The 26,086-nt window shown below is 47.6% G+C and overlaps 1 protein-coding gene across 1 annotated transcript; it reads left to right on the top strand.

The window, feature by feature from the left end:
- Nucleotides 1–6,837: 6,837 nt before the first annotated feature.
- Nucleotides 6,838–12,638, top strand: LOC124090422 (alpha-1-antitrypsin-like protein CM55-MM). Its single transcript, XM_046441115.1, has 4 exons — nucleotides 6,838–7,078; nucleotides 9,319–9,589; nucleotides 11,413–11,563; nucleotides 12,447–12,638. The coding sequence occupies exons 1-4, from the start codon at nucleotides 6,838–6,840 to the stop codon at nucleotides 12,636–12,638; spliced, it is 855 nt and encodes a 284-aa protein (XP_046297071.1).
- Nucleotides 12,639–26,086: the final 13,448 nt, after the last annotated feature.

A 26,086-nucleotide genomic window follows, 5' to 3' on the forward strand; every position in this document is an offset into this window, starting at 1 on the left:
GGCTCTTAAGAGGAGTAATGATGAGGGCAGATTTGAAGTCCGTGTCTCTCTCAGGCAGTGGCAATATCAGGTGTAAGGAGATCCCAGACCTTACTATTCCATTGCCATCAGCTGCCCTTCTGGATTGACACGCCTTTGGGCTCAGAGAGTGACAGGGGCTTTCAGATGCCCCCATATTCCTGAGACCCAGAGATATCTGCTTGAAAAGATGCTGATGTGGTGGAACAGTGTTCAACATTCCTGGTTCAGAGTGGCAGTGCCACAGCAGGTGGTAGGACTGCTGCCCAGGGTCCCAGCCCACTTTTTTCCTTCTTGGGCATCCTAAAAGGCAAGTGAGGTACAGGAGACGGGTGAATGAACAGGCCTGCCTGCTGGGGAAGAGGAGGACAGGCCCTGGGCTTGTTAATAATATTAACCTCATCTCCAGCCTGGGGAAGCAGCAGCCCACCCAAAGTCATTGCCCTGACAAATGTTGTCTTTCTCATCTTGTTGGCCAGTCCTTCAAGGCTTCTTGCTTGACCTCATCAACATGCAGCTATGATCTCTTTAGCCACATGTTGGAGGTTTCTTGCATGGAACAGGGAAAAAACGGGGGGGGGGGGGGGACTGAGTGGGAGCAGAAACCCTGCAGGAAAAAAAAAATGAATCGTCAATCCAAGTGGTTCTGCAGAGTCACCATCTTATCCATTACAATCGCTGTGCCATAAAAGTACTTCTTAGGACATATTTCTTCTTGGTGGACATTCCCAGTGTTTTGTGATTGCAGGTCAATGTTTACATAACTAAGCATTTAATGGGTTGGATTCAGTCAGTCCATCATTTATGCATTCAATCACCTGACTTTCAGTAAATCATTCATTCACTCAACCATCTTCTACAATGCACCTACCACATGCCAATCCTGGGCTAGTCACTGTGCTGTGTGTGGATTCTATATAAACCCAGTGAACATTTTTTTTTGTGTGGGGGGGTGCTGGGGATTGAACTCAGGGGTGCTCTATCACTAAGCTAGATCCTTAATTATTTTTGCTTTTTGTTTTGAGTCAGGATGTCACAAGCTGGCCTCAATGTTGGAGGTAATCCTTCCTCAGCCAGGATTACAGACATGAACCACTATGCCCAGCTTGGGGCACCACTTTGAATTACAAAACTCTTTGTAAAAAGAAGCAAGGGCTTTGTGGATGCTATTCTCTCTTGTTCTGTTGCTTATTCAGAAGACTGTTCTTCAGTCAGTGTGGACCGTTGTGCGGGTTGTGCTTTGCATGGATGCCTGGCAGGGGAAGTACAAGGCTGGAAGTCCAACCCACGTCCTTCTGACTAAGTGGTACCCCTGCCGTACGGCAACATCGGTCTGGTAAAAATCAAGCGGCGGTTTCTTTGTGCAAGCTAGCATGTGATAAAAGAGGAGTAAAATGTGCATGGTAAAATCCAGGTGGGAGATTTAGTGTGTCCCCTGTAAAATCTTGTCTTTAGGTTTGAAAATATACATAATAAAATATAGTCATGTTATACATGGGCTAAGAGAGGCTACTATGGGTTGAATTATGTCTCCCCCAAATTCATGTGTTGAATCTCTGATCTCCGATAACTCAGAATGTAACTGTAATTCAGAGATAGTTTTTCTGGAGGTAATCAACTTAAAATGAGATTACTCGGGTAATCCTTAATCCATGACTGGTGTCCCTATGTAAAGGGGTGATTGAACAGGAGACATGCAAACAGAGGGGACATTACAAAGGCACAGAGAGGACACCATGTGAACATAAGGTAGCCATCTGGAAGCCAAGGGAGAGGCCGGGAGCAGATCCTTCCCTCAGAATTCACTTCACTTCTCCATAGAACTCCCTGCCCCAAGAACCATGGAACGTTAGGTTCAGTTGTTTAAGTCAGCAAACTCACAGAGACACTTTTTTCTGATGTTCACAACAGAAGGTATCTGGGAACTGGCAGCTGCCTGTTCACATCCTTGAACCTGAACTTGAATAATAATGAAAGCAGGACTTTGGGCAGCATTTTAGTAAGAGAGTTCCTACCGTGGCATGTGAGGACTTGGGAACTGAGCATGGGCTAATGTTTGCCTTGGGAAGACGTGAGTCATAATGAAGAGGGGTCGTTGTCCACTGGGGTCTGAAGGCCAACTGATGTCCAATAATGGGGCTATATGCATGGAGGTTTTGCCCTTGTTGACTTTTGACACCCAATGCTGTTCTACAAATAAAGACATCAGATAAGGTTGTTTTAAACCCACAGGAACCCAAGAAGTCTTGGCATAGCATGGGAGGGGTTGGAGCTGGGATTCCACTCCTGGGACTAACCGTGAAAAGGCCACACCCCCTTGGGCAAGCCACTTGACTCCACGCTCTCATTCACAAAGATGTGGGTAATAGTAGCTTCCTTCTAAGGTCATTGAAAGGATTGGATAGGGTGTTAACATGTAAGGCTCCAAGTACACAGTAGGTACTCAAGAAGTCGGTGCAAATATCCTGAAATAGGATTGAGATAAGCCTCAGGAGGATTCGTAAACAGGCTCAAAGGCTTGTTTGTTCAATAAACAAGAGGCTACTGGTGAAGGTCAGCAGGACTGTGGAGGTCAAAATCAATGCTCAGATGATATCAGGTGTTTATCACCGCTGGACGCCACGAGAATCAGCCAAAATTTCTTACCAGTCCTAAGTTAATGTATGGTAGGATAGAACGAATGCTTGCTTATGAGGAACAGAAGACAGGATTGGAATTCTCACTTGTTCTCAGCGTGTAGCTCTTGGTGAGTCCCTGTCACTTCTCCCAACCTCTTCTTCTTCATCTACAAGAACTTTGTAGATGACAAGCATGTGGCCAGGGTGCCATTCCTTCTGCTCTCACACCCATGACAGATGTCCATAATCATTGGTGGCTCATTTTCACCTTTACTCAGAGATGTAGCTTCAGTAAGACTCCAGGAACATTGGAAAGAAATTCAAAATGGCAGTCTCCATGGAAACCATTCACCATCCTGTCCTATATGACCTCTAAAATGTCTTCCAGTTTTCTCATTCTGAACTTTTCCTTGGCGAGAAACTGACGTCATTTTGCATCTTTCAAGGTTTTCGTGGAGTGACTATTTGGGATATCTTACTGTATGAGGTCCCCTCCTGTTCCATGTTCTCCTTTCCCAGACCAGTTATCTATCGTCCTCACTAGGACCCCAGAGTTTGAGATTTTGGTCCTAGATTTAGGTAACCTAGTTCCTAGGAACTGCTCTCTCTTTTTGGAACTCCTAGATGTGTGGTTTGAATATGGTTCCCCCCTACATACACATTTACACATATGTTAATAGTATTAATAGAAAACGAAATCCAACTATGGGGTTTCCAAGTGGAGCCTTTGGAAATTATTAGGTTTAAATAAAGTCATTAAGGTGGAGCCTGATGACTGAGTTCTTTTTTTTGGATTGAACCCAGGGCCTCATGCATGCTAGGCAAGCACTCTACCACTGAGCCACATCTCCAGCCCCCACCCCATGATTGAATACTGATGGCTTCATAAAAAAGAGGGAATGTAAGCAGACACACAGGCATGTGACGTCATGGGTCACCTCAGGACTCTGCCAGCACAAAGGCCATCACCAGAATTGAGCCAAGCCAGTGCCATACCTGTGAATCTCCAAAACTATAAGCTAAATAAATCTCTTCTTTATTAAGTTGCCTCAGGTCTCATATTGCCATTCTTAAAAGATGACTAGGACAATATCCCAGCTCAGGGTTAGTTCATTTCACATATGAGTCATCTCACCACTTCCTCTACCCATTCCCAGGATGGAGGAAGATGCTCCCCCACGAAGAGACAGCGTCCCAAATGCTTCCCCAATCCGTGCTCTCAGGCAGCCCTGGCAATTGCTGGACATGGATGTATCAGATAGAAACTATTAACCATTTCCTCCCACGACAGTGTGCCCAAAGAAACTGGGGAGAAAATTATGAACTAGAAAAACCCAAGTTGTGTGTTTGCATGTGTGTTCATAGATCACAGGCCCTTTGAGAACGGCTGTTAGTATTCAATAGCCTCACCAAGTCACCTCTGCAGCAACCGCAGAATGTGCCTATTCCAAAGAAGTCACCTGGTTTGAGTGGAATGTGGATCTGGGTATCACAGAACTCTGCATGCTAGATGTGCTTCAGTCTTGGGTTTTTTTCTTAATATGCATATTTTTTAAATTGTCAATAGACTTTTATGTTATTTATTTATATGCAGTGCTGAGAAAAGAACCCAGGGTCTCACATGTGCTAGGCAAGCGCTCTACCCCTGAGCCCCAGCCCCAGCCTTCAGTCTTGTTTTTGAGCAGTTTACTCCACCTTTTATGAGCTTGTCTGCAAAACATGACTAACATTTCCTTATGGGGTCATTTTAGTAAATTCTGTATCCCCTCTCCGCCAGAGGACCTTCGGCAGGTAAACAAGAGCAGCTGCTGTCCTTGCACATGCTATTACTATCGCTGTGGTACTCTCCCATATTTACCTTGGGCTTTTCCATAGAGAAGTAAATTACTGCTCATGCCCGGAGACAGTAAAAGGGAGTGCGGAGGCGCTAGGCTCCGAGTCTCCTGCCTTCCTGACTGTGAGCATCCTGTTCCTTCTCCAGAACCAGCTCCGGGCCATATGCCCACAGGAGCCTCTCTGAGTTCCTGGTGGAGGCTTCATATTAGTGAATTCTAGTGGAATTCTGTTTGTTCCAGAGAAACTTTGTCAACTCAGGGATTTTCAATCAATTCAGGATCAGAGTTTCTCCTACACCCTCACCCACTACCCCAACGGCATTTGAGGATAGACATAACAGGCATTGATGGCCTCAAGCAAGAAATGGCTCTTGAAGGCCCTGACTAGATGTCCTCTTCCCTATTCCCCCTTCAATACCCACCCATGGTCAGACATATAGCAGGTGCTTCAGAAGTGGGTGGGTGGGTGGATGGATGGATGGATGGATGGGCAGGAGGATGGATGGATGCATGGATGAATACATGGATGGATGGATAGATGGATGGATGAACAGGTGGATGGATGGATGAGCAAGAGAGAGGGACAATGAGAAAGCAGTTCACTGGTAGAGGATATGTCTGTCCTTCCTCCTGAGTACAGTGTGAACCTCCTTCTTCCACTGCTAGTGAAGCTCAGGAGTCTCTGTCCCTCGAGTTCCCTATGCCCCATTAAGCACCACCCAGTATAGCTGGAACATTTGCCTGAGGAAGGTACAAGCTGAGCTTCCCATATGACTGTCACCACCAGGACTGGCAAGTGATATTTGCTACCCACTCAGCCCAGGACAGCTGCCCAGAGAGGCCAGATCCAAGGGCACTGTGGATGCATCAGACTCCCAGTACACAATCTGTAAGTAAAAGTTGTTTTCGCTCTGACCCCTAGGGCTCCCAGTTTACCCCTGGGGAGAGAACTCCCTGCATGGCTGGGGCAGTAGCTGGGGTGCAGTCTTACAGAGCTGTGGGTGCAACAGGACCTGGAGGGTTCATGAGCTTGCGAATCTTATTGCAGATGAACCCCTGACCTTTAAATAGGGGGCCAGTAAAGAACAAAAGAAGCCCCACCCTCTGGAGGCAGTAGACCTGGGCTGGAATCCCAGCTGGCGCATCGGCCCATGTCAACCTTGCATAGGCCCCTTGACCTCCCTGGGGTCACTTTTTTGCAGGGGTTGCGTGTGAGGATGGAATGGAGCCACCCATGGGGTACACGCCCTTAATGAAGAGAAGGTTAAAGGAAAGGGAGGCACCAGAGGTGGGTGAAGGCGGGGGCTGCTCTGAGCTGGAGGAGCTCAGAGGAAACAGAGAGGGCTGGAGCCACAGGGGAGGGAGGCAAGGGCCGCTGGCTGCCTGCAGCTGAGGCAGCAAGGGAGCTGAATGGACACCAGGTCCCCTGCTCTTGCCTGGCCTCCCACACCATGGGCAGGAGAGCCCAGCCCTCTCCAGACACAAAGGGCTGAGAAGGGCCCAGGAAGGAATGGGTTTGGCCAACAGAGTTAGGAGGGTGATGGAGATTTGGCTGTGTGTCACACACACTGAGGACATACTATACACAGAGCGTGCTACTCCAACTAGAATCCAAAGAAGTCTGCAAGCCCAGCAAGGGCTCCTTGTCCCTAGCACCTATATTTCCCCGAACACCTGCTGTTCACACCTCAAGCCTCGCACAGGTCCACGCGGCAGGTGTACAGGAGACCTCTGGTCTCCACTAGGGAGGGACAGGAAGTTGTGTGTGACAACACTGCAGAGCAAGCCAGAGTCGGGCTTCAAGTACCAGTCTGTCCACAAAGCCCAAGCTGTACCCGAGGACTCCCTGTTCCCTGGGAGTCACCACTGAAGTTGATCCTATGGGCCCTGGATGGAAGGGCAGAGCAGCAGGGGCCCTTTGGGACGACATGCCCTGATGGACTGTGTGGCCTAGCTGGGTGACGACGGTGCTGTGTCTCTTTGTCTAGGATGGCATACCCTATTCTGTCTCTCTGGCTGCTGGTGACCAGGCTGGGTCCTCATGCCTATGGCCAAAGTGCACCTGCCCAGGAAAATCATACAACCCCAGTGGACGGGCCAACCTCCTCCCCCTTCCTGGACAATTCCCACTTTGCCTTCAGCCTGTACCAACAGTTGGTGGCCCCAGACCCAGATAGGTATGTGCTCTTCTCCCCACTGAGCCTTTCCGTTCCCCTCACACTGCTAGCCCTCCAGGCCAAGCCAAAAGCCCGCCCCCAGATTCTGCAAGATCTGGGGTTTCATCTCGCTGAGGTCCCAGAGAGCAGGATGCATGAACACCCCAGTCAGCTCCTGGAAGCCCTCCTGTCACCCCTGGGGCGTGCCGGATGGATACCGGCAGCATGCTCTTTCTGGGTCAGGGTCGAAACCCAAGGCGGAAGTTTGCCCAAAGAGCCCGGAGTCTGTACCGCACGGAGATCCTCGCCACGTCCTTCAAGAACTACCGGGTGGCCAGGCATCAGATGGACCTGGCCATGGAGAAGAAGACCGGGGGCAAAATCAAGACCTTTTTTGAGGGGATGAAGATGCACTCGGTTTTGATTCTGGCAAATTATATATTCTTTAAAGGTAAGTGGCCTCTATTGACCTCCCTGCAGGTTATCGCAAAGTTAAGCCCTGTCCTGTCCAAGGTGGAAATGTCCCCTGCCCCTGCCTGGAGTTGCCATTCCTCTGACTTCAGCCTACCTCCTCCGGGGTCTTTTCTGCATAGCTACGGCCCCCTCTTCCCTCCCTGTCCTAAGCAGAGCTTTAGAAAGGGACACCTTCCCGCAGGACCAACTGCATCATCTGTAGGGCTGAGTGACAAATGAATATGAGGGACCCTTTGTTCCAAAGGCATCTGTCAAGATGGTGACCGCTATGTGGTGCACTGCCTGTAGGGTTCTGTGGACAGACTTGGAGCCAGCCCAGCTCACAGGGGCCAGTGCCCCCAGCCACCCGGACAAGTCTCGCTTCTGAGACGACAACCCGCCCTGTCAAATCCTTTGATCAAACTGCCTCTTGCCAACCACCAAAGAAACCACTTGTGGAGCCAGGGAACCTCGTCCCCCCACAGCCACCTTGCTGGCTGCATGGGCTGTTTTACCAACCCCCGCCTCCCCCCGGGGGCTGAGCGGCTCTCCTGGCCCTCCCTTGCCCTCTGGCTCAGTGCACCTGCCCGTCACATGCAGCCCTTTGCATTGCTGGCTCTGCTGAGAGTCCCCTCAGCCACTCCCTCCTCTCAGTCGGCAGTCTCCTCAGGTGAGCTGAGCCAAAGCTGCAGCCTCTCACCCTCCCACACACTGAAGACCCCCAGCTCTCTACACCCAGACCCCCATCCCCACCAGCCACCTGGTCATCTCCTTCTGAGAGCAGCACCCCAAGCGTGGCATGCTCCAAACAGAAAGCATGTCTTGCCATCACCTCCTCCGCCCTTTAAGTCTCCCTCTTCCTACTCCTTTCCTCCAAATCTCAACTCCTGCCCCAAGCCAAGACCCTGAGTTCCCCTCACAGGGTCTCCCTTCTCTCCTGCACAATGTACCTGAGCCGCCACCGCACACTGTGGACTTTCCCTCTCCGTGGCTCTTCGACCAGACCATGGCCCTCTCCATGGCCGCTGTTCTCGCTCAGGTTACTCTGCCATCCACTCAAATCATTGCAACGGCTTCCGAACGGGTCCTCTGTGTCCTTGGCTTTCCTGCCCACGGACTCCCTGATCCAGTGTCCACCCTGGAAAGGTCATCCTTCTAGAAGCCAAATCTGACCTTGAGCTTCACTGCCTAATCCTTTCAGTGCCCAGCCCAGTTGGGACCCTCAGGATGATGCTTCATGCCTGCAGGAGGAACAGTCCCCCAGTGACCTTCCTACCCCAGGCTAGGGAGAATGGCCCCCCCCCCCCCCCCGCCGAAGAGCACCATCTCTCTTGCTTGAGGGTCTTTTTGTGGCCACCTGTTACTGCCACCTCTCCGCCTCTTCCTGCCAGTAGGCATACCCTTCAGGACTCAGCCTGGGAGCCACTGCCCCTGGGGAAGGCTCCTGGACAGCTTTAGGGACTGACTGCCAGCTTTAGGGACTGACTGCCGGCTTTAGGAACAAACCAGCCGCATCAGAGGGGGGCTCTCACTGAACAATGCTCACTTCCTGAAATTCCCATTTGACTGGTCACCCCATATGTGATCTGGTGACCCTTCCCATCACCACCAAAGTGGGGGATGTTGTTTGTGCTTTGAGCATGAAGACTTTGGGGTCTGAGCAGCTGCTTTGTGCCAGGAGTCACACTCAGGACTTTGCTTTCACAAGTGTCCTTTAAGGAAGCTACACCACCCCCAGTTGTCACAGGAGGAAATTGACAGACCCGTCTCTCCCTGGCCTCACCTCCCACACCCTCTCTCACTCCTTCTGCTCCATGACAGGACCACTCCTGCCACTGGGCCTTTGCACAGGTAATTTCCTTTCTTGGGGGTTCTTGCCCAGGTATTCCATGGCTCAGTCCCTTGGCCTCTTAAGTCTTCACTCCATGCCACACTCTCAGGAAAGCTTTGTATGCGATTGTAACTGTCCTTCCCTGACATCTCGTGTTTCCCCTGACTTTATTTCTCTCCTTAGCACACATCACCATCGGGCACACTTATTTTCTTATTCGTCTTGTTCCTTGTGAGCCCTGGGGTGTAAGATCCATGTGGACAGGGACCTCTCCTGTGTGCCTGTATCTTCTGCCACAAGGACAGTGCCTGGCTCATAGCAGCTCCTCCCAAAGTATCTCCAAATGATTGGCATCATGCCCGTGGACACTGCCGGTCCCCTCTGACACCCACATGCTCTCTCATCAGGGAAATGGAAGTACCGCTTTGACCCGAAGGACACTAGGATCATGCCCTTCTCGGTGAGCAAGGAGCTCAGCGTCCCGGTGCCCATGATGCAGAGGCTGGGCTGGTTCCAGCTGCAGTACTTCCGCCACCTCCACAGCCACGCCCTCCAGGTGCCCTGCGTCTGCAACACCACTGCTCTCTTCATTCTTCCTGAGAAGGGGACGGTCGCCCAGGTGGAGGAGGCGCTGATGAAGGACAATTTGGACAAGTGGACTGAGCCCTTCCCACTGAAGTAAGTCCCCAGATGTGTCCGCCCCCCAGTAGCACATGCCTCTCCCGAGAGCCACCGCTAACCCTCTGCAGCGGGGAGTGAGGCCCTGCTGCTCTTGGGGCCAGGACATGAGGGTTTGGAACTAGGTCACACCCTGATTGTCACACAGGACTCAGCCCTCCACTTCTCTGAGAGAAGGGAACAGGGCTTCAAAATCATCACCATCCACGTCATCGCATGTCACCACCTGACGCCTCCCTTCAGATTACAGATCACCTTGGCATTTGGAAGCCACGAGAACCTGTAAAGAAATGAGGGATGTTTAACTTAGTGCTTCCCGGACAGGATTTGCACATAGGACCCAGACAGCCACAGTCCCGTGGAGCCCACAGCCTGTGGCTGCCGAGGGTCTTCCCTCCTGGCTCAGCGGCTTCATCGACTGGGTATCAGTATCACACCCCACTCCCAGTTAGGACAACCAAATGCGTCCCCAGTCATTGCAGACCGGCATCATCTGGGAGTCCAAGTGGCTCTTGTCCTAGACCATAAATCATGCGGGTCACTGGGTTCTGGAAGGTGGGTCCTGGGCACCGCTGCAGCCCCGAGTCTTCATTCACCTCCAGATGCCCCGCAGGTCCCAGCGTGAGCCCCACTGAGCTCCCCCTGGCAGGGCCTTCTCATCTCCCCCAAGGCCCTTCCCCTGGAGATAGCAGGGAGCTTCCAACACAGCTCCCTATGGCATGGTCCCCCAGGACACCCCTGGGTTGTCAGGAGGCTCCAGCTAGCAGAGGCTGCCTGGGAGTCACAATGAGGGGAGGAGGCACACTTTCTTGGGGCTGAAGCAGAGACACTAAAGCTGGGAAGACACATTCTCAGCGCACAGTCATCCCTGAGCCTATGCGCACAGAGCCGCCCTCTGACCGCCATGCAGGGACACTCCCCACAGGGGCTAGTCTTTGTTTTCTGATTTCTGTGGTTTTCTTCCCCTCTCCTAACCTTATTGCTGTCATTGAAAAACAACAATTGTCTATAGTTGCGGAGGCCACCATGTCTCAAGGTACACGGACATGGTGAAATGTTTAGGACAATCCAGCTCATTAGCACATCCATCACCTCACACGGGTGCCTTTCTTTGTGTGTCTGGTGAGAACTCTTAAGCGCTGCTCTCGGCCAAGTTCAAGCATGCAGCACAGTATGAACCCCTCCCCTCCCCAGGCTGCACAAGAGAAATCCAGAACCATTCATTCTGCCTGACTGGCACTTGGCCCAACCTCTCCCATCCCCCTCCCAGCCCAGGCAACCACCCCTCCGCTCTCGGCTTCTGGGAGAGTGACTTCTCCACCTGTGAGCGAGATCATCTCCCCTCCTGTGGTTTTGACGTGCAGACGTGGAAAGGTGAACATGGGAGGCGGCAGGAAGGTGGGGCTCAGCCCTGCCCCAGCACGCAGGGCCCTCGAGGTTGGGCCTTCACAGGAAGGAAGTGTGATGAATCTCTCTGTCCACTGGACCCCGGGGGGCCACAGCCAGCAGAAATACCCGAGGCTTTGGGGTCAATGCCAGCTTTTTAGAAACCGTGTGACTCTGGGCAAACTCCGAACCTCTTCAACCACCCCCATTTTCTCATTTGTGAAGTGGATACTCTGGGCACCTAGCCCCAGGAGCACCATGAGGATAAAATGGAACCTTCTGGAGGCTGCCTGGCCTGGACCCGGTGGTTTCAGGCTCACGGTAAATGTGGCTGAAACGAGTCTTTCTCTACTATTCTGAAGTGAGGCTGCGGCGGGGGACAGTGTATTGGAGGATGTTATTTAAGTTTGGTTTTCTTTTCTCATTCTCCCGAGTAGCAGGAGGAAGTTGTATTTTCCCAAATTATCCCTGAGTGGGAATTATGACCTGGACAAGCTGGTGCTCTCACCCAGCGGCCTGAATATGTTTGGTTACGGCATAGGCCTCTCGGGAATCTCTGTGCAAACCATCCCCATAAAGGTCTCTAAGGTAAGTTAAAGCCTGGAGTCCAGGGTTTTTACACCAGTGCGCAGGTTTGCCCACTTCCTTGTTCACTGAGCAGCATCCCTGGGGCTCACAGGGCTGTTCTGGCTCCTGGTGAGGTTGGAGGCAGAAATGGAGAACTGCAGCACCCAGTGGTGGTGAGGATGGCTGTTCCTCGGAGAGGGCTGAACCTGGGGAGGAGGGTGCTCCTGAGCTCACCGCCTGCTCTGTTGGGAGAAGGAGCTCTGGGGGCCTCAAAGCCGGATGTGTGTTTGCAATGCTGACACCTCCTAGGGACGGGGGGTTGCCCTGGTGGTTACGTAAACATGGGGAGAGGGAGTTACGCAAGGAGGGTCCGGCTGCAGAAGAAGGTTACATACGGATGTGCGGTGGGAATGGGCATCGTTACCCAGGGAAGGGGCAGCAGAGTGAGATCCCCAGAGAAGGGGTCCTGAGGATACAACACCTCTGTGGGACGCTCCAAGGAACAGGAAGAGGAAATGCCCAGAAATGCTGGCTAACCTTGGGAAAAGGAAGTTGGGGAGAAGAGGGATGAGCCCATGGGGCATGGCAAGGGCTGTGGGTGCAGCTCCTAGAACCAGTTACTGAAGGATCCTGATCACCAGACTAGTGCTCTGAGCTGACCCAGTGAGGCGGGAGGGGGACCACAGGGGCTTCGAGCAGGAAATGGCTGGCTGGATCTGCACTTTAGGGAGCCCTGGCCCATGCAAGTGGACGGCTGCAGAGCTTCCTGGAGATGGTAGACAGGACAGACCAGGTCGTGCCTCTAGTCTTCTGGGCCCAGCTCAGAGTGAGGGTCAGGGTGGTGCCTCCTAGGGGAAGGGGCTATTCCTGCTCAGGTTGACACTGTGAACCTTGGTCCCCAAAGGCAGTGCACAGGGTGGAGCTGATCGTGGATGAGGAAGGGACAGATGAGGAAAACGTCGCCAGCTTCAGGTACTTTCCCAAGCACCAGATCCCGGCTGTTCACTTCAACAAGCCCTTCCTGCTGCTCGTCTATCAGGCAGGCAGCCACAACCTTCTCTTCATGGGGAAAGTGATAAACCCCACCGCACCCTAGAGTCAGGTGACAGGAGGGCCTGCCTGCTCCTCCTCCTCCCACCCAGCCCCCGTCTTCCCATGGCTCCAAGAGAAAATGGAAAACCAGCCCCGGGTTCATTGGCACAAACGCACGACTATGGTTCCATCTTCTGGGTCTTTGCACAAATCCCCCTGAGTGATTGTCCTCATTTCACAGACAGCAAATCAAGGTCCAGGGCACAACTTTGCACACTCAAAGGCCAAATTTCCAGGCCCAACACCTGGGAATTTGGCCTTCCTGTGAGGATCCTAGACCTGGTCCCTCTCCTGGCAATCCCTCTCCTGGCCTCTCCCTAGCTTCATTTTCTCTGCTGATTACTGGACTTTCCCCTCTCTTCCGATTTCCTCCAACCCTCACCACCTGGAGTACAGGGAAGCTGTGTTTCTCTGTTGAATTGGTTAAATAAACTGGCAAATGACAACCTTGCAGGTGGTGTTCTGGTTTTATTGGGAAGGCTGTCTCCCTGGAAGGACCTGGAGGTTGCTGGGAGTGGCCTGGGAACACGTTTGTGAGACCCAGAGAGGCAGGACCATCCTTGTCATTGCTGCCTGTGGCATCTGACAGCTCCAGGAATCCGCTGAGCCCCTCTCCTTCATAAGTGCCTGAGAAGGAGAGCATGCCTGGGACTTCCCAGGGTCTCTCTGATGAGAGCTGCACAACGCTGTGTCACATTCGAAGGCCATCTGCCTATCTCAGCTTGGTTCCTGCAAGGGACGACCCAGCACAAACACTCCCTGAGCCCATCCAACCCATTCTCCCCAAGAGGAACCCTCTTTCCTGAGAGGACAGTGCAGGGCAGGCAGACTGTCCACCAGAGTCTCCATCTGACCTTCCGTCCTCCATAAATCATTCGAGTCAGTGGCCATCGGGTACCAACTGCATGCAAGGTTGCAGGACACCAAGACAGTCATCTCCAAGATGCAGGTGTGAGTGACACCCTGCCAACCCGCAGCCACGCTGGGTACAGGGACAAATGTTCACCGTGTGATATATTCTCTTGCTCTACACATGGGGACCCTGTTTTAATTGGCAGGTGTGTCCCATGGAGCTTTAAGCAGAGTGGGCGAGCAGCCCGACACTGGCCGAGTCGACCTCACTGGGGGAGGGGAGAAGGATGCGGCTCAAATGATGCCAAGGGGCAGGTGCGGCCAGTCGATGGGAACCCGCCAAGCCTGGACTGCCATGGCGGTCTCTCCACAGACACCGTCCTGTAAGCCACCTCTACACGCTCAGCTGTTCCACTGTGACCTCAGCCTCCTCTCTTTCCAGCACATTCCTCTAGTAGCCAACTCCAAAGATCCTTCAATCCCACTGGGATACACGACCCAGGGACTCGTCTGATTGTCCCTTTGCTTTCTTCTCTGGGGTCCTCACTTGCTCTGGGATCAATCCCATCCTGAGATCCTCTGTTCTTCTCTGGTTTTCTCAGTCACTCGGCAAAGCCTCCCGACCCTCTCCCTGTTCCAAGCTCCAGCCACTGGATGTGGCTAGTGAATGGCACACACTAAGTGCTCCATCTCACCTCAAGATCACTAATCTCAAAGACAGCTGGGGTCCCAGAGGGCAGCGACTCTGCAGCCCTCTCATGGCCCACTGTCCTGTGCCTCTGCCTCCCAGTCCTGTGGTCCCAAATCCCTCTCAGCTGATGACCTCACTGCCTCTGCACTGGCAAAATACAGGGGTTCCCCTGCCGGCCCACCCACCACCACTCAGGGCCCTGCTGTCCCTCCCGTTGCACCAGGTGGCCTGCCCTGTCCTCACTGAGGCCAGTCCATGCAGGACTGCGTTCATCTCGCTCACTCAGACAACGCCCAGCTCTCCCCTCCTCTCCTCTCCCCCCACCCACATCTTCCCCGTCTCTGGGCTTTTCCTATCAGGATATGAATACACTATTGTGGCTTTCTTATTAAAACAGAGATCGACGGACAGGTAGATTCATAGATGACAGATGGACAGATACATAGATGGATAGACAGATAATCATTTTCCCTTCCAGCTAACACACTACTGCTTGAGAAAGTTATAGATTGTTTTTTTAATCCAAATTAGGGTACCTGGCCACCCCAGTCTTCCTGAGACGGCAAGGGTCCCAAGACATAGGAGTTTGAGTTTTGTAACTGGAAGTCACAAGATGCAGACTTCCCTGCTAGAATTAAGGACGTTTTCCAGATCACAGGTTGTTCAACCCACAAAATCCTCTTTTGGGGCAGGGGTGCAGCTCAGTGGTAGAACACTTATCTAACAGGCACAAGGGCCTGAGTTCAAGCCCCAGCACTGCAAAAAGAGAAGAAAAGAAAAGAAAAATCTCTTTTCATTGTTTTGAACATACTCCTCCGTAGGGTTCCCTCCCTGTCCCCAAAATGATAAACTGGACTTCACTAAACTAAAATGTTTATGTCAGGGCCAGGCTGTATGGGCAATGAGCAAACAGATTCCATTTTACCCTGAGACTCCACGTCATGTAAGAAACGCTTCTCCCGTGGGAAAGCCCCACCTCTGCACCCATTATTAGTCACCTAGCATAACATACTTGGCAACTCAAAATAGCAATTCTTACACAACGTAAAATTGTTCTCTTTGGCTTCCATTTTTCTTGGGCAATGTACCTTGTCGGAGATTGATTGTCTAGATGTTAGTAGCCATTCTCTAACCTGTGCTCAACTAGGGTCATTTTGACCCACTTCCCTTCTGCTGGCTTGCTGCTATGCCAACCTGGAAAGACCCGTGGGAAACACCAATGCACCCATTGCATTGTCTCGCTAACTGCCCGATTCTGCTTCTGTACCTGCTTGCTTGCAGCTATGTCAACCCAGATGTGGTTTTTGCCTTTAAATATCCTAAAATGCTCAGTCTCGGGGCTGTTTCTTGCAGAGACAGTTATGGGTCCTGCAGGGGGCAGTCCCTGGCCGACCAGCTAAATAAAGACTCTTCCATTTGGACAAACTGGGACTCCGTGTGTTTTCTGAGCGACCTGCCCCACAACAATTACACTTCAAAGGATACTATTGGGAAGATGAAGGGACAAGCCACAGTTGCTCACAGAGTGAAACAGTCTTGTATCCATCAATAATCATCCTAGACTTACTCATCCCACTTGAAAATGTCACCCACACAAAAGCCCGTACCCCAATTTTTGCACCAGTTTTATTCATAATCACTAAAAACTGGGAGCAACCAAGATTTCCTTCAACAGATGAATGGTTAAACAAATTGTGGTACATGCAAACAAAGAAATGTCATTCAGCAATCAAGATAAAGTGACAAGAAAGGACCTGTGAGATCACGAGAGAGACACAGGGGCCTTAAATACAAGGTGCTAAATGAAAGAAGCTAGTCTTAAAATTAGCATATTACAGTAACTCGGCCACATCCATGTTTGTAGCAGCTGAATTCACAGTAGCTAAGCTATGAAGCCAATGTAGGTGCCCTTCCAACAGATGAATGGATAAAGAAAATGTGATATAATGACGTTTTAGTCAGCCATGAAGAAGAATGACCTTATGGCATCTGACAGTAAATGAGTGGATCTGGAGACCATCGTGCTAAGTGAAGTAAGCCAATCCCAAAAAGCCAAAGCTCAAATGTTTCCCCTGATACATGAAAGCTAACACACAAGGGGGCAAGGGAAGAATAGAAGTTCAATAGATTAGGTAACGGGGAAGGAGAGGAGGGGATAGGAAGAGAAAGACAATGGACTGAAACTGACATCACTCCCCCACGTCCTTAGATGAAATCCACACAGTGAATCTCACCATCACGAATGCCCACAAGAATGGGATCTTAACTAGAAAAAGACCTTCTCCGTGCTTGTATAATTCTATCAAAATGGATTCTGCTGTCCTGGGTAACTAAAAAGAACCAATACATTTTTAAAAATTAAAAAATAAAAAAGAAGCTTATCTGAAAGGTCAGTGCTGTGCGATTCCAGGTATGGGGCCTTCTGGAAAAGGGGAAACCACTGTGACAGCAAAAAGACCAGCCCTTGTCAGGAGTGCCCAGGGCCAAGGAAAGGACCAGATAGGGGAACGCAGGGGCATGAGGTAAGGTGGTTCGTGACGCTAGCCTTTGTCAAAACCTGTAAGACTTTACAGCACAAAATATGAATCTGAAAATAGACAAGCAAAAAAAAAAAATCATTGAGGAGCTGGGGGATCTCAGGATGGAAAGTAAAGTGTGGCAAACAACCCCATCATATTACAAAAGTATGAAGCGACTTCACTGAGGGGTGGGGTTGCTGACCTAGAACCCCTGGGAGTGAGCAAGTGTGCAAGGCCAGAGGTAAGCAGGTGGCCGCTGAGCAGTGCCTTCTAGTCACTACAGCTGTTCCCCACAGGGGACAGGTTGACCATGCAGATTCCACTGCACCTGTGTCCAGGAACTCATGGAGTGGGGAGGGTGATTCTAGACAAGAAAGAGGAAACCAAGATGATCCGTGGCATAGACTGGAGATTCCAGTGTGAATTTCAGCATTAATGTAGATGGAGATGATGGCACAGGTAAATGCTTGTAGATATGTGTAGGGAAGCAAGTGTGTGTGCACGCATGTACACAAATGAAGAGGGTCTATGGGCAAGGGTGCCTCAGTAGCAATGAGCACACACAGCACCAAGACCTTGCTCTCCAAAACCATTCTTCAACAAAAGCAACCAGGACGCCTTGGAGAAATCGCCAATCCTAGGACCAGGGTGGGAAGTACCTAAGATGGCCCTGGAGCACCCTACATTGCTAGAAAATAATGAGCACTTTGCACCAGGGATTGAACACAGGGGCACTTCAGCGCTGAGCCACATCCCCAGCCCTTTTTTATATGTTATTTAGGAGACAGGATCGCACTGAGTTGATCAGGGCCTTGCTAAGTTGCTGAGGCTGGCTTTGAACTCTCTCGATCCTCCTGCCCCAGCCTGCCAAGCCCCTGGGATTACAGGTATGCACCACTACACAGGCAACAAGGAAGTACTTTAAAAACCCTGTCCATGCTGGGATATGTCAGTGGAACAGACAGTCAACAGAAGGCAATCCTGGTATCCAAAGTTGGATCGATTTGAAAGAAAAATAAAGTAGTACTATAAATTTAAATGGTGTGTACACACAGACACACACTAGATTATAATTCAAATGATTAAATAAATATCCACACATCCATACAGACATAAATCAATTATTGAATAAATAAAATGGGAAGAACAAAGAGACCCTTCTTGCAGAAGAATTTCAAATAATTTATGTAAATACTCAGCCTTTAGGGAGGTGTAGCTTATTTCCCCATCCTTAAGCGTGGGCTACACAAACTGTCATCATTCCAAAGACACAGAATGGAAAAAGGGGGAGGAAATAATAAATTTACAGTGAAGCAACTTGATAAACATCACCTTTGCCAAGGGATCAAGGTCAGCGTCAACAGTGATGAGTCAGGCTGACACTACCTGCCTTCTACATGATGTGGTCAGGACAGACTTGACCTCTGTGGTCACTCTCTGGAGAACCCACAACCTCAGCTGAATCAGGAGAAAAGCACATAAATTCCAGCAGGCAGATGTCCTACAAAATATTTGATGACCTGGTAATAAAAAACAAAGACAGTCAGAGAAACTGTCCCTCCCAAGAGAACCTGGAGGTGACATAATGAATGACCGAGTGTAACTTGAAAATGGATGGGATGTCAGGGCAGAAAAAAGAACATTAGGTAAAAAGACTCACGTGGAAATGTAAGTACCATCTTTAGTTAATAATACTGTATTGATATTGGTTCAGTGATTGTAACAAATGTGTCATACAAAGTCAAGTAAGGTGTTAAGAATGTGGTAAACTGAGCCAAGGGTGTATGGGAACTTTCTGTAATATCTTTGCAATTTTCCTGTGCATCTACATGCATGTGTGTGTGCACACATGCTACAAATAAGAAAAATATTTGTAAATCATATATCTGGTAAAGAATTTGAATCCAGAATACATAAGGAATTCTTACAACTTAATACTTAAACAAAGGAGTTACCCCATTTTCACAATGACAAAAGGCTTGAATGAGCATTCACCAAAGAAGACAGGGAGATGGCTAAAAAGCACGTGAAAAGTTGCTTCATTTAGTTATTAGACGAGTGCAAATTAAAACCAACCCTGGAATGGCTGTAATCAAAGAAGCAGACAATATCAAGTGCTGACAAAGACAGAGAACATGGGACTCTCACACCTTGCGGGAGGCAGTACACAACGGTGTTGCCACTGTGTAAAGCAATTTGGCAGTTTCATTGAAAGTTGAGCATAAACTTACCACATGGCCCAGCAATTCTAGTCCTAGGAATCTACCAGAGAGAAACAAAAACTATGTCCACACAAAGCCAGACCTGCACACGAATGCAAGTTCATAAAAATAATACAAATTCACAAACTAAAATATGTGAACATAGGAATATAATGACATATAAATAATATAAATTCTTGCAAAAATCATAGCCTCAAACTGGAAATAATGCAAATGTCCATCAACAGGTGAGCAGATCAATGAAATCCTATTCAATGGAATGCTCCTCAGCAATACAGAGGAATGATCTGCTGGAAAATGCTGATGCAACATGGATGCACCTTGGAAACTTACTCCAAGTGGAAGAAAGCCAGACCCAGAGCACACAGAAGAATTATCTGGAGAAAGCAAGTGTGTGGGGCCAGAAAGCAGATCAGCAGTGGCCTATGGGTAGAGCTAGGAGTGACAGTTGAGTACAAAAGATTGAGAAATGACCTAAACTGGATTATGGAGGGCACAACTCCACAACTAAAAATCATTGAATCATATACTGACCATTGTGTTTAGGTTACATCTCAATAAAACTGTTAAAAATCTTAGAGACACATCTAGTACTATGTTTGGGGGAAAATTTTGCTGTTTCTAATGCATATATTAGCATCTAAAAGTTTCAAAATCTTTGAGGTATCATAATCACAATGTTAGAAAAAGAAGTGCAAGTCAGGTGCCTGAGATCCCAGCTACTCAGGAGGCTGAGGCAGGAGGATCACTAGCCTGGGAAATTTAGTGAGACTCAGTTTCAAAATAAACTTTTTAAAGGAATGAGGGGTGGCTCAGTGGAAGAGCTCTTGCCTAGCATGTGTGAGGCCCTGGGTTCAATTTGCAGTACATGAAGAACAAGGAGGAGAAAGAGGGGGAGGAGGGAGAGGAGGAGAAGGAAGAACCAACCAGAACAATAGAGTAGAAAGGAAACAGTAAACACAACAGAAATCAATGAAATAGAAAGCACACATAAAACAAGACAGATCAAGAAATCCAAAAGTCAGTCCTTTGAATATATATTTAATTACTCCTTAATTGAATGTAACTTTGATGGCTCAGTGAGATTCATCAAGAAAAAAATGAAGAAAAACACAAATAACAGGTCAGGAAGAATAAGGGACCATTACTATGAATCCAGAACATAGTAAAGAGGTAATAACAGGATATAAAAACTTTGCATAAATAAACTTAAAAATCAGGTGACATGGACAGATTTCTTTTTTAAAAAAATACTATTTAAAGACACAGAAGAAGCTCAAGAGGCTGTGGCAAGAGAATCATGAGTTCAAAGACAGCCTCAGCAACTTTGCAAGGCCCTAAGCAACTCAGTAAGACCCTGTATCTGTAAAAAAAAAAAAAAATATATATATATATATATATATATATATATTTTTTTTTTAAAGGGCTGGGCTGGGATGGGATGGGATGGAGTCGTGGCTCAGTGGTGGAGAGCTTGCCTGGCATGTGTGAGGCCCTGGGTTCAATCCTCAGCACCACATATAAATAAATAAAAGATCATTGACAACTAAAAAATATTTTTTAAAAACTTTTTTAAAAAAGGCTGGGCTAATGTTTTCTGTGATATGTGGATACTAATTCACAATAAGGGGGAGGAAGACCAGAAGTATTTTGGACTAGACAGAGGGAAGTGAAGGGAAGGGAGGGAGCATGGAGTAGAAATAAATTTAACCAAGAAGGTGAAAGACCTATACACTGCAAACTATAAATTGATGAGAAAAGTTTCAAATGTCACAAATAAATGGAAAGATACCCCATGTGTATGGATTGAGTCACTATTGTTACATATAATACTCAAAACAATGTACAGATTAAATGCAATCCTTATCAAAATCTGAAAGGCATTTTTCATAGAAATAGAAAAAAATCCAAAATTCATGAAACCACAAAATACCTGGACTAGCTAAGGCAATTGTGAACACGAATAATAAAATTAGAGACATCAGATTACCATATTTCAAACTGTATTACAAATCTATTATATTCAAAGCAGCATGGTACAGTCACACAGATCAATGGAACAGAATATTTCAAAATAGCCCTGAAATAAACCCACGTATTTACAGTTGACTAATTTTAAAGAAAGGTGCCAAGAATACCAAAGGGAAAAGGACAGTCTGATCAATAAATGGTGACGGAAAACTGGATACCCACATACAAAAAGATTAAACCCTTTCTTCACACCATATACAAAGTCATCTCAAAGTGGATTAAACACTGAAGTGGAAGATCTGAGGCAGTAAGATTACTAGAAGAAAACATAAAGGAAAACTACATGATATTGGTCTGGGCAATGATTTTTTATTTTTCAGATTTGATCTTAGAATCTCCCAAAGAAATGATAATTTTTTCTCTTATAAAAAGTTAAGCCAATAAAATATTTTAATGAAAAAAAAAGAAGCACAGGCAATGAATTTAGAAACAATAAATGGGATTGCATCAAGCTAAAAAGCTCTGGACCACAAAGGAAATGACAGGATGAAGAAACAACCTATGGATTTGGAGAAAATATCTACAAACTGTATATCCAATTAGGGATTAATAGCCAAAACACATAAAGAACTCAAACAACGAAAAATCAAGGAAGCAAATAAGCTGATTTAAAAATAGACAAAAGATTAGGAAGGGAGGTGGAGAAGTTCATAGAATTAGACAAAGGGTAATGAAGGGAAGGGAGAGGTGATGGGAATAGGAAAGACAGTGGAATGAATCAGAACTTTCCATGCTCATATATGATACATGACCTGTGTAACTCCACATCATGTTCAACTGCAAGAATGGAATCAAAATCGTAACAGGTTGTAGCCCATGTGTGTATAACATGTCAAAATACACCCTAATGTCATGTGTATCTAAAAACAACAAACAAACAAAAGGACAAAAGATCTGAACAGACATTTCTCAAAAGCATTAAAAATGGTCAACAGATACATGGAAAAATGCTCTGCATCACTCAATGTTAGTGAAATGAAATTTAGAATCACGATGAGATATCACCTCACATCTGCCAGTTGTGTATCAAAAAGATGGAAGATAACACTGCTGGTGAGAATATAAATTGGTAAAACCATTACGAAAAACTACAGTGATTCCTCCAAAACTCAAAATAGCACTACCAAGTGACTTATTCTGCAATCCCACTTCTGGGTCTCTATCCAAAGAAATTGCTATCAGTATGTTGAAGAGATATCTGCACTCCTACTATGTTCATTGCAGCATTACCAACAATAGCCAAGATATGGAATCGACCTTGGTGTCCATCAACCAATGAACGGATAAAGAAAATGTGGTATGTAAACACAATGAAATACTAGTCAGCTTTTGAAAAGAAGAAAATTCTGTCATTTGCTACAACCTGCATAACCTGGAAGACACTGTGCCAAATGAAATAAGCTAAACACAGAAAGACTTGTTTTGCATGACCTCACTTTTAGGTGGAATCTAACACAGTTGAATTTGTAGAACCAGAAAGTAGCATGGTGGTTACCAGCAGCTGGAAAGGAGGGAGGATGGGAAGTTGTTGGTCAAAGGGTACAAAGTTTGTTACCAGGAGATCTATTGAGATTGTGTAACACAATGATTACAGTTAATAATGAGGTTCCCATATATCTCAAAATTGCTGAGAGACTAAATTTCAAAAGTTTTCACTATAAAAAAAAATATGTGAGATAATGGATAGTTCAATTAGCTTGATTTATTTTTTTTAATTTTTTATTGTTGGTTGTTCAAAACATTACATAGTTCTTGATATATCATATTTCACACTTTGATTCAAGTGGGTTATGAACTCCCATTTTTACCCCATATACAGATTGCAGAATCACATCAGTTACACATCCATTGATTTACATATTGCCATACTAGTGTCTGTTGTATTCTGCTGCCTTTCCTATCCTCTACTATCCCCCCTCCCCTCCCCTCCCCTCCCCTCTTCTCTCTCTACCCCCTCTACTGTCATTCATTTCTCCCCCTTGTATTATTTTTCCCTTTCCCCTCACTTCCTCTTGTATGTACTTTTGTATAACCCTGAGGGTCTCCTTCCATTTCCATGCAATTTCCCTTCTCTCTCCCTTTCCCTCCCACCTCTCATCCCTGTTTAATGTTAATCTTCTTCTCATGTTCTTCGTCCCTACTCTGTTCTTGGTTACTCTCCTTATATCAAAGAAGACATTTGGCATTTGTTTTTTAGGGATTGGCTAGCTTCACTTAGCATAATCTGCTCTAATGCCATCCATTTCCCTGCAAATTCTATGATTTTGTCATTTTTTAATGCAGAGTAATACTCCATTGTGTATAAATGCCACATTTTTTTTATCCATTCATCTATTGAAGGGCATCTAGGTTGGTTCCACAGTCTAGCTATTGTGAATTGTGCTGCTATGAACATCGATGTAGCAGTGTCCCTATAGCATGCTCTTTTTAGGTCTTTAGGGAATAGACTGAGAAGGGGAATAGCTGGGTCAAATGGTGGTTCCATTCCCAGCTTTCCAAGAAATCTCCATACTGCTTTCCAAATTGGCTGCACCAATTTGCAGTCCCACCAGCAATGTACAAGATTTATTTACTCTACATTTTGCACGTATACCACAACTTCACATTGTATCATAATATATATAATTATAATTTATCAATCAATAATTAAAAGTAAGCCAGACATGGTAGCCTACTAATATTCCAACTACTGGAGAGGCTGAGGCAGGAGGATAGCAAGTTCCAGGACAGCCTTAGCAACTTAGCAAGACCCTGTCTCAAAAATTTTTTTTAAATGTCCAGGAAGGAATGTAACTCAGTGACAGAGAGCTTGCCTTGCATGTGCAAGGCCCTTGATTTGATACCTAAAATTGAAAAACAAGAAAAAGTAAAAAATTAAAATTAGAAATAATTTTTACAAAGAATCTGAGTGTTGTGGTTTGGGTGTGATTTGTCCCCTCAAGATCCCATGGTGGGGGCGCTTGGCCCTCAGTGTGATGCTGTTGGGGCAACGGGACATCAAGAGGTGAGGTCCAGTGGAAGTTTCTTCAGCAGTTGGGGTGTGCCCTCAGACAGTTTAATGTAGCTCTTGTGGGATGCCATTTAGTCTCTAGTCACCCCGGGCTTCCTGTCTTGCCATGCCATCTCTCCCTTCCGTGTGCTCTCACCATTGTGACACCTCCACCATGAGGTTCTCACCAGAGACAAGCTGATGCCCGTGATGTGCCCTTCAGCCTCCAACACTGTGAGCAAAATAACCCTCTTTTTTTATGAAGTCACCCAGTCTCAGGTATTTCAGGCTACCATCAACTTGTGTAGTCATGGACTACCCCCGGATCAGTGGGGAGCATTCCCATCCCCACTGCACACTCCAGCCGACCCCCTGATCTAGACCCTGGGGCCGGAATCTGCCCTGCAGAGTTCCTCAGGATTAAGCTTGGAATCCCATAACCTCTGCCTCAAGGTGGCATTGGTCAGAGAAGGCTGGACAAAGATAGAACTCTGAGCATGGACTGTAGCTAGGGCCCCTGGGGTCAAATCCTGACTCTTGTACTTAGTTGTGTGACTTAAGCAAGTCATTTAACTTTTGTGAGCCACAGAATCCTGAACTGCTAAATGGAAGGAACAATAATCATCAACTTCCTTTGTTAAATACGCTTAAAATACATCAGAGCCTATCCTGTGTTTTTTCCACATATTTCCTGTGTAGTCTTTACAGCAATCCAAAGAGACTGTAGGTGCTACAGTGACCCTAGAACTCCAGGTCACATAGTAAAGTGCGAGACCTGGATTCAAACCCAGAGCTCTTGCTTTTGACTCTTATGCTGTCCCCACAGGATTCTTACAGGATCAAATAGGTCAGTACACACTCAACAGCAAGCAGGTACCTGGTAAGGACTTCAGCTCTCTCAAGAGGTGACAGGCGCTGTGCTCAGTGCTTTATATTCTGCTGGGAGACCAGAGTAGAGCAGGAACTGAAGGTGGGAAGGAAGAAAGCAGGTAAAAGAGGTGACCCAGCTAATGAAGGTGCCTTATCAGGAAAGCCCTGGGAGATAACACCAAATTAATGGCATCTCCAGGCTGTTTTTCTGCCTGTCCAAAAGGATGAAGTTGAGAGGGGATGGTAGTCCTACTTGGTTCAAGAACTGCCCCAAGCCCGTGCCTGAGGATAGGACAGGTGGATCCAGAGGTGAAGACAGGTAGGAGAAGGATCCAGGAAGTTCTCTTGACACTCAAGAATGAAAAGGCAGGCCCTACCTAGTATCAGTAACAAACAACCAGGTTCAGCCTCAGAGGCCCAAGCTTCGAGAGAGATCTTGGAAGCCCTCTGGAGCACACCCAGCCTGCCCATCCCACCCCCAGCCTGGCTACCAGTTGGCATCCTTCTTTGCCAACATAGGTCATGATTCCTTGAATAAACAGCAGCCAGGGCTCTGGAAGGCCAGCCAAGACCCTTCCCTGGAAAATCTCATCACTGTTCTCTGGCTTGGCATGACCTGACCCATGCCAGGCAAGGATTGGGCCATGTTTTCCTGGAGATGAGATTCCAAAGAGCACTGATTAATTACATACCTGGTGTTTTCAGAAACCCTGAACAACCCTCTGGTTCCAGGTTCTGTGGTCAGCAGACTTGGGACAGTGCAACTCAGAGTAGCACATCAATATTTGTGTCATCTCAGAGGAGTCATGGTCATTCATGGAAGGCTCCAGCCACAAGTTCCTACCAGGATTTGGGGTGACCCTCTGAAAGACCAGCAAATCATTCTCTAGTGAGACCCAGATGCAATAGTGTCTGACTCAGTCCTTGAAAAGGACATCTGGGGCAGATATAGCTCTGCCTGAGGGGACAGCTGGGTTTTGTGGTAAACTGGGAGCAAGTCTCACTCACTGAAGGTCACCAGCCAGCGCCTGGTGGGCATAGACCAGTGACTTAAGGAACACGTGGTAGATGACCAAAGGCATTTGTGAAGAATGTTCTTATATTTTAAAAGAAAATATTTTTCTATTTTAAGAAGCTGAGACGTTACAATCAAAGAAAAGTTCTTGTCTGGCACAGTTCCTGCAGGATCCAGTATTAAAATAATAATTTTAGCAAGATTCTCTTGATTGATGCCTTAAGATGTGTCATCTCCTATGCTGGGCCCTCAGTATCCTCCAG

This window comes from Marmota monax, unplaced genomic scaffold (genome assembly GCF_021218885.2).
Source record: "Marmota monax isolate L192 unplaced genomic scaffold, Marmota_monax_Labrador192_F-V1.1 WCK01_AAM20220418_F8-fsc00017, whole genome shotgun sequence".
Classification (NCBI taxonomy): domain Eukaryota; kingdom Metazoa; phylum Chordata; class Mammalia; order Rodentia; family Sciuridae; genus Marmota; species Marmota monax.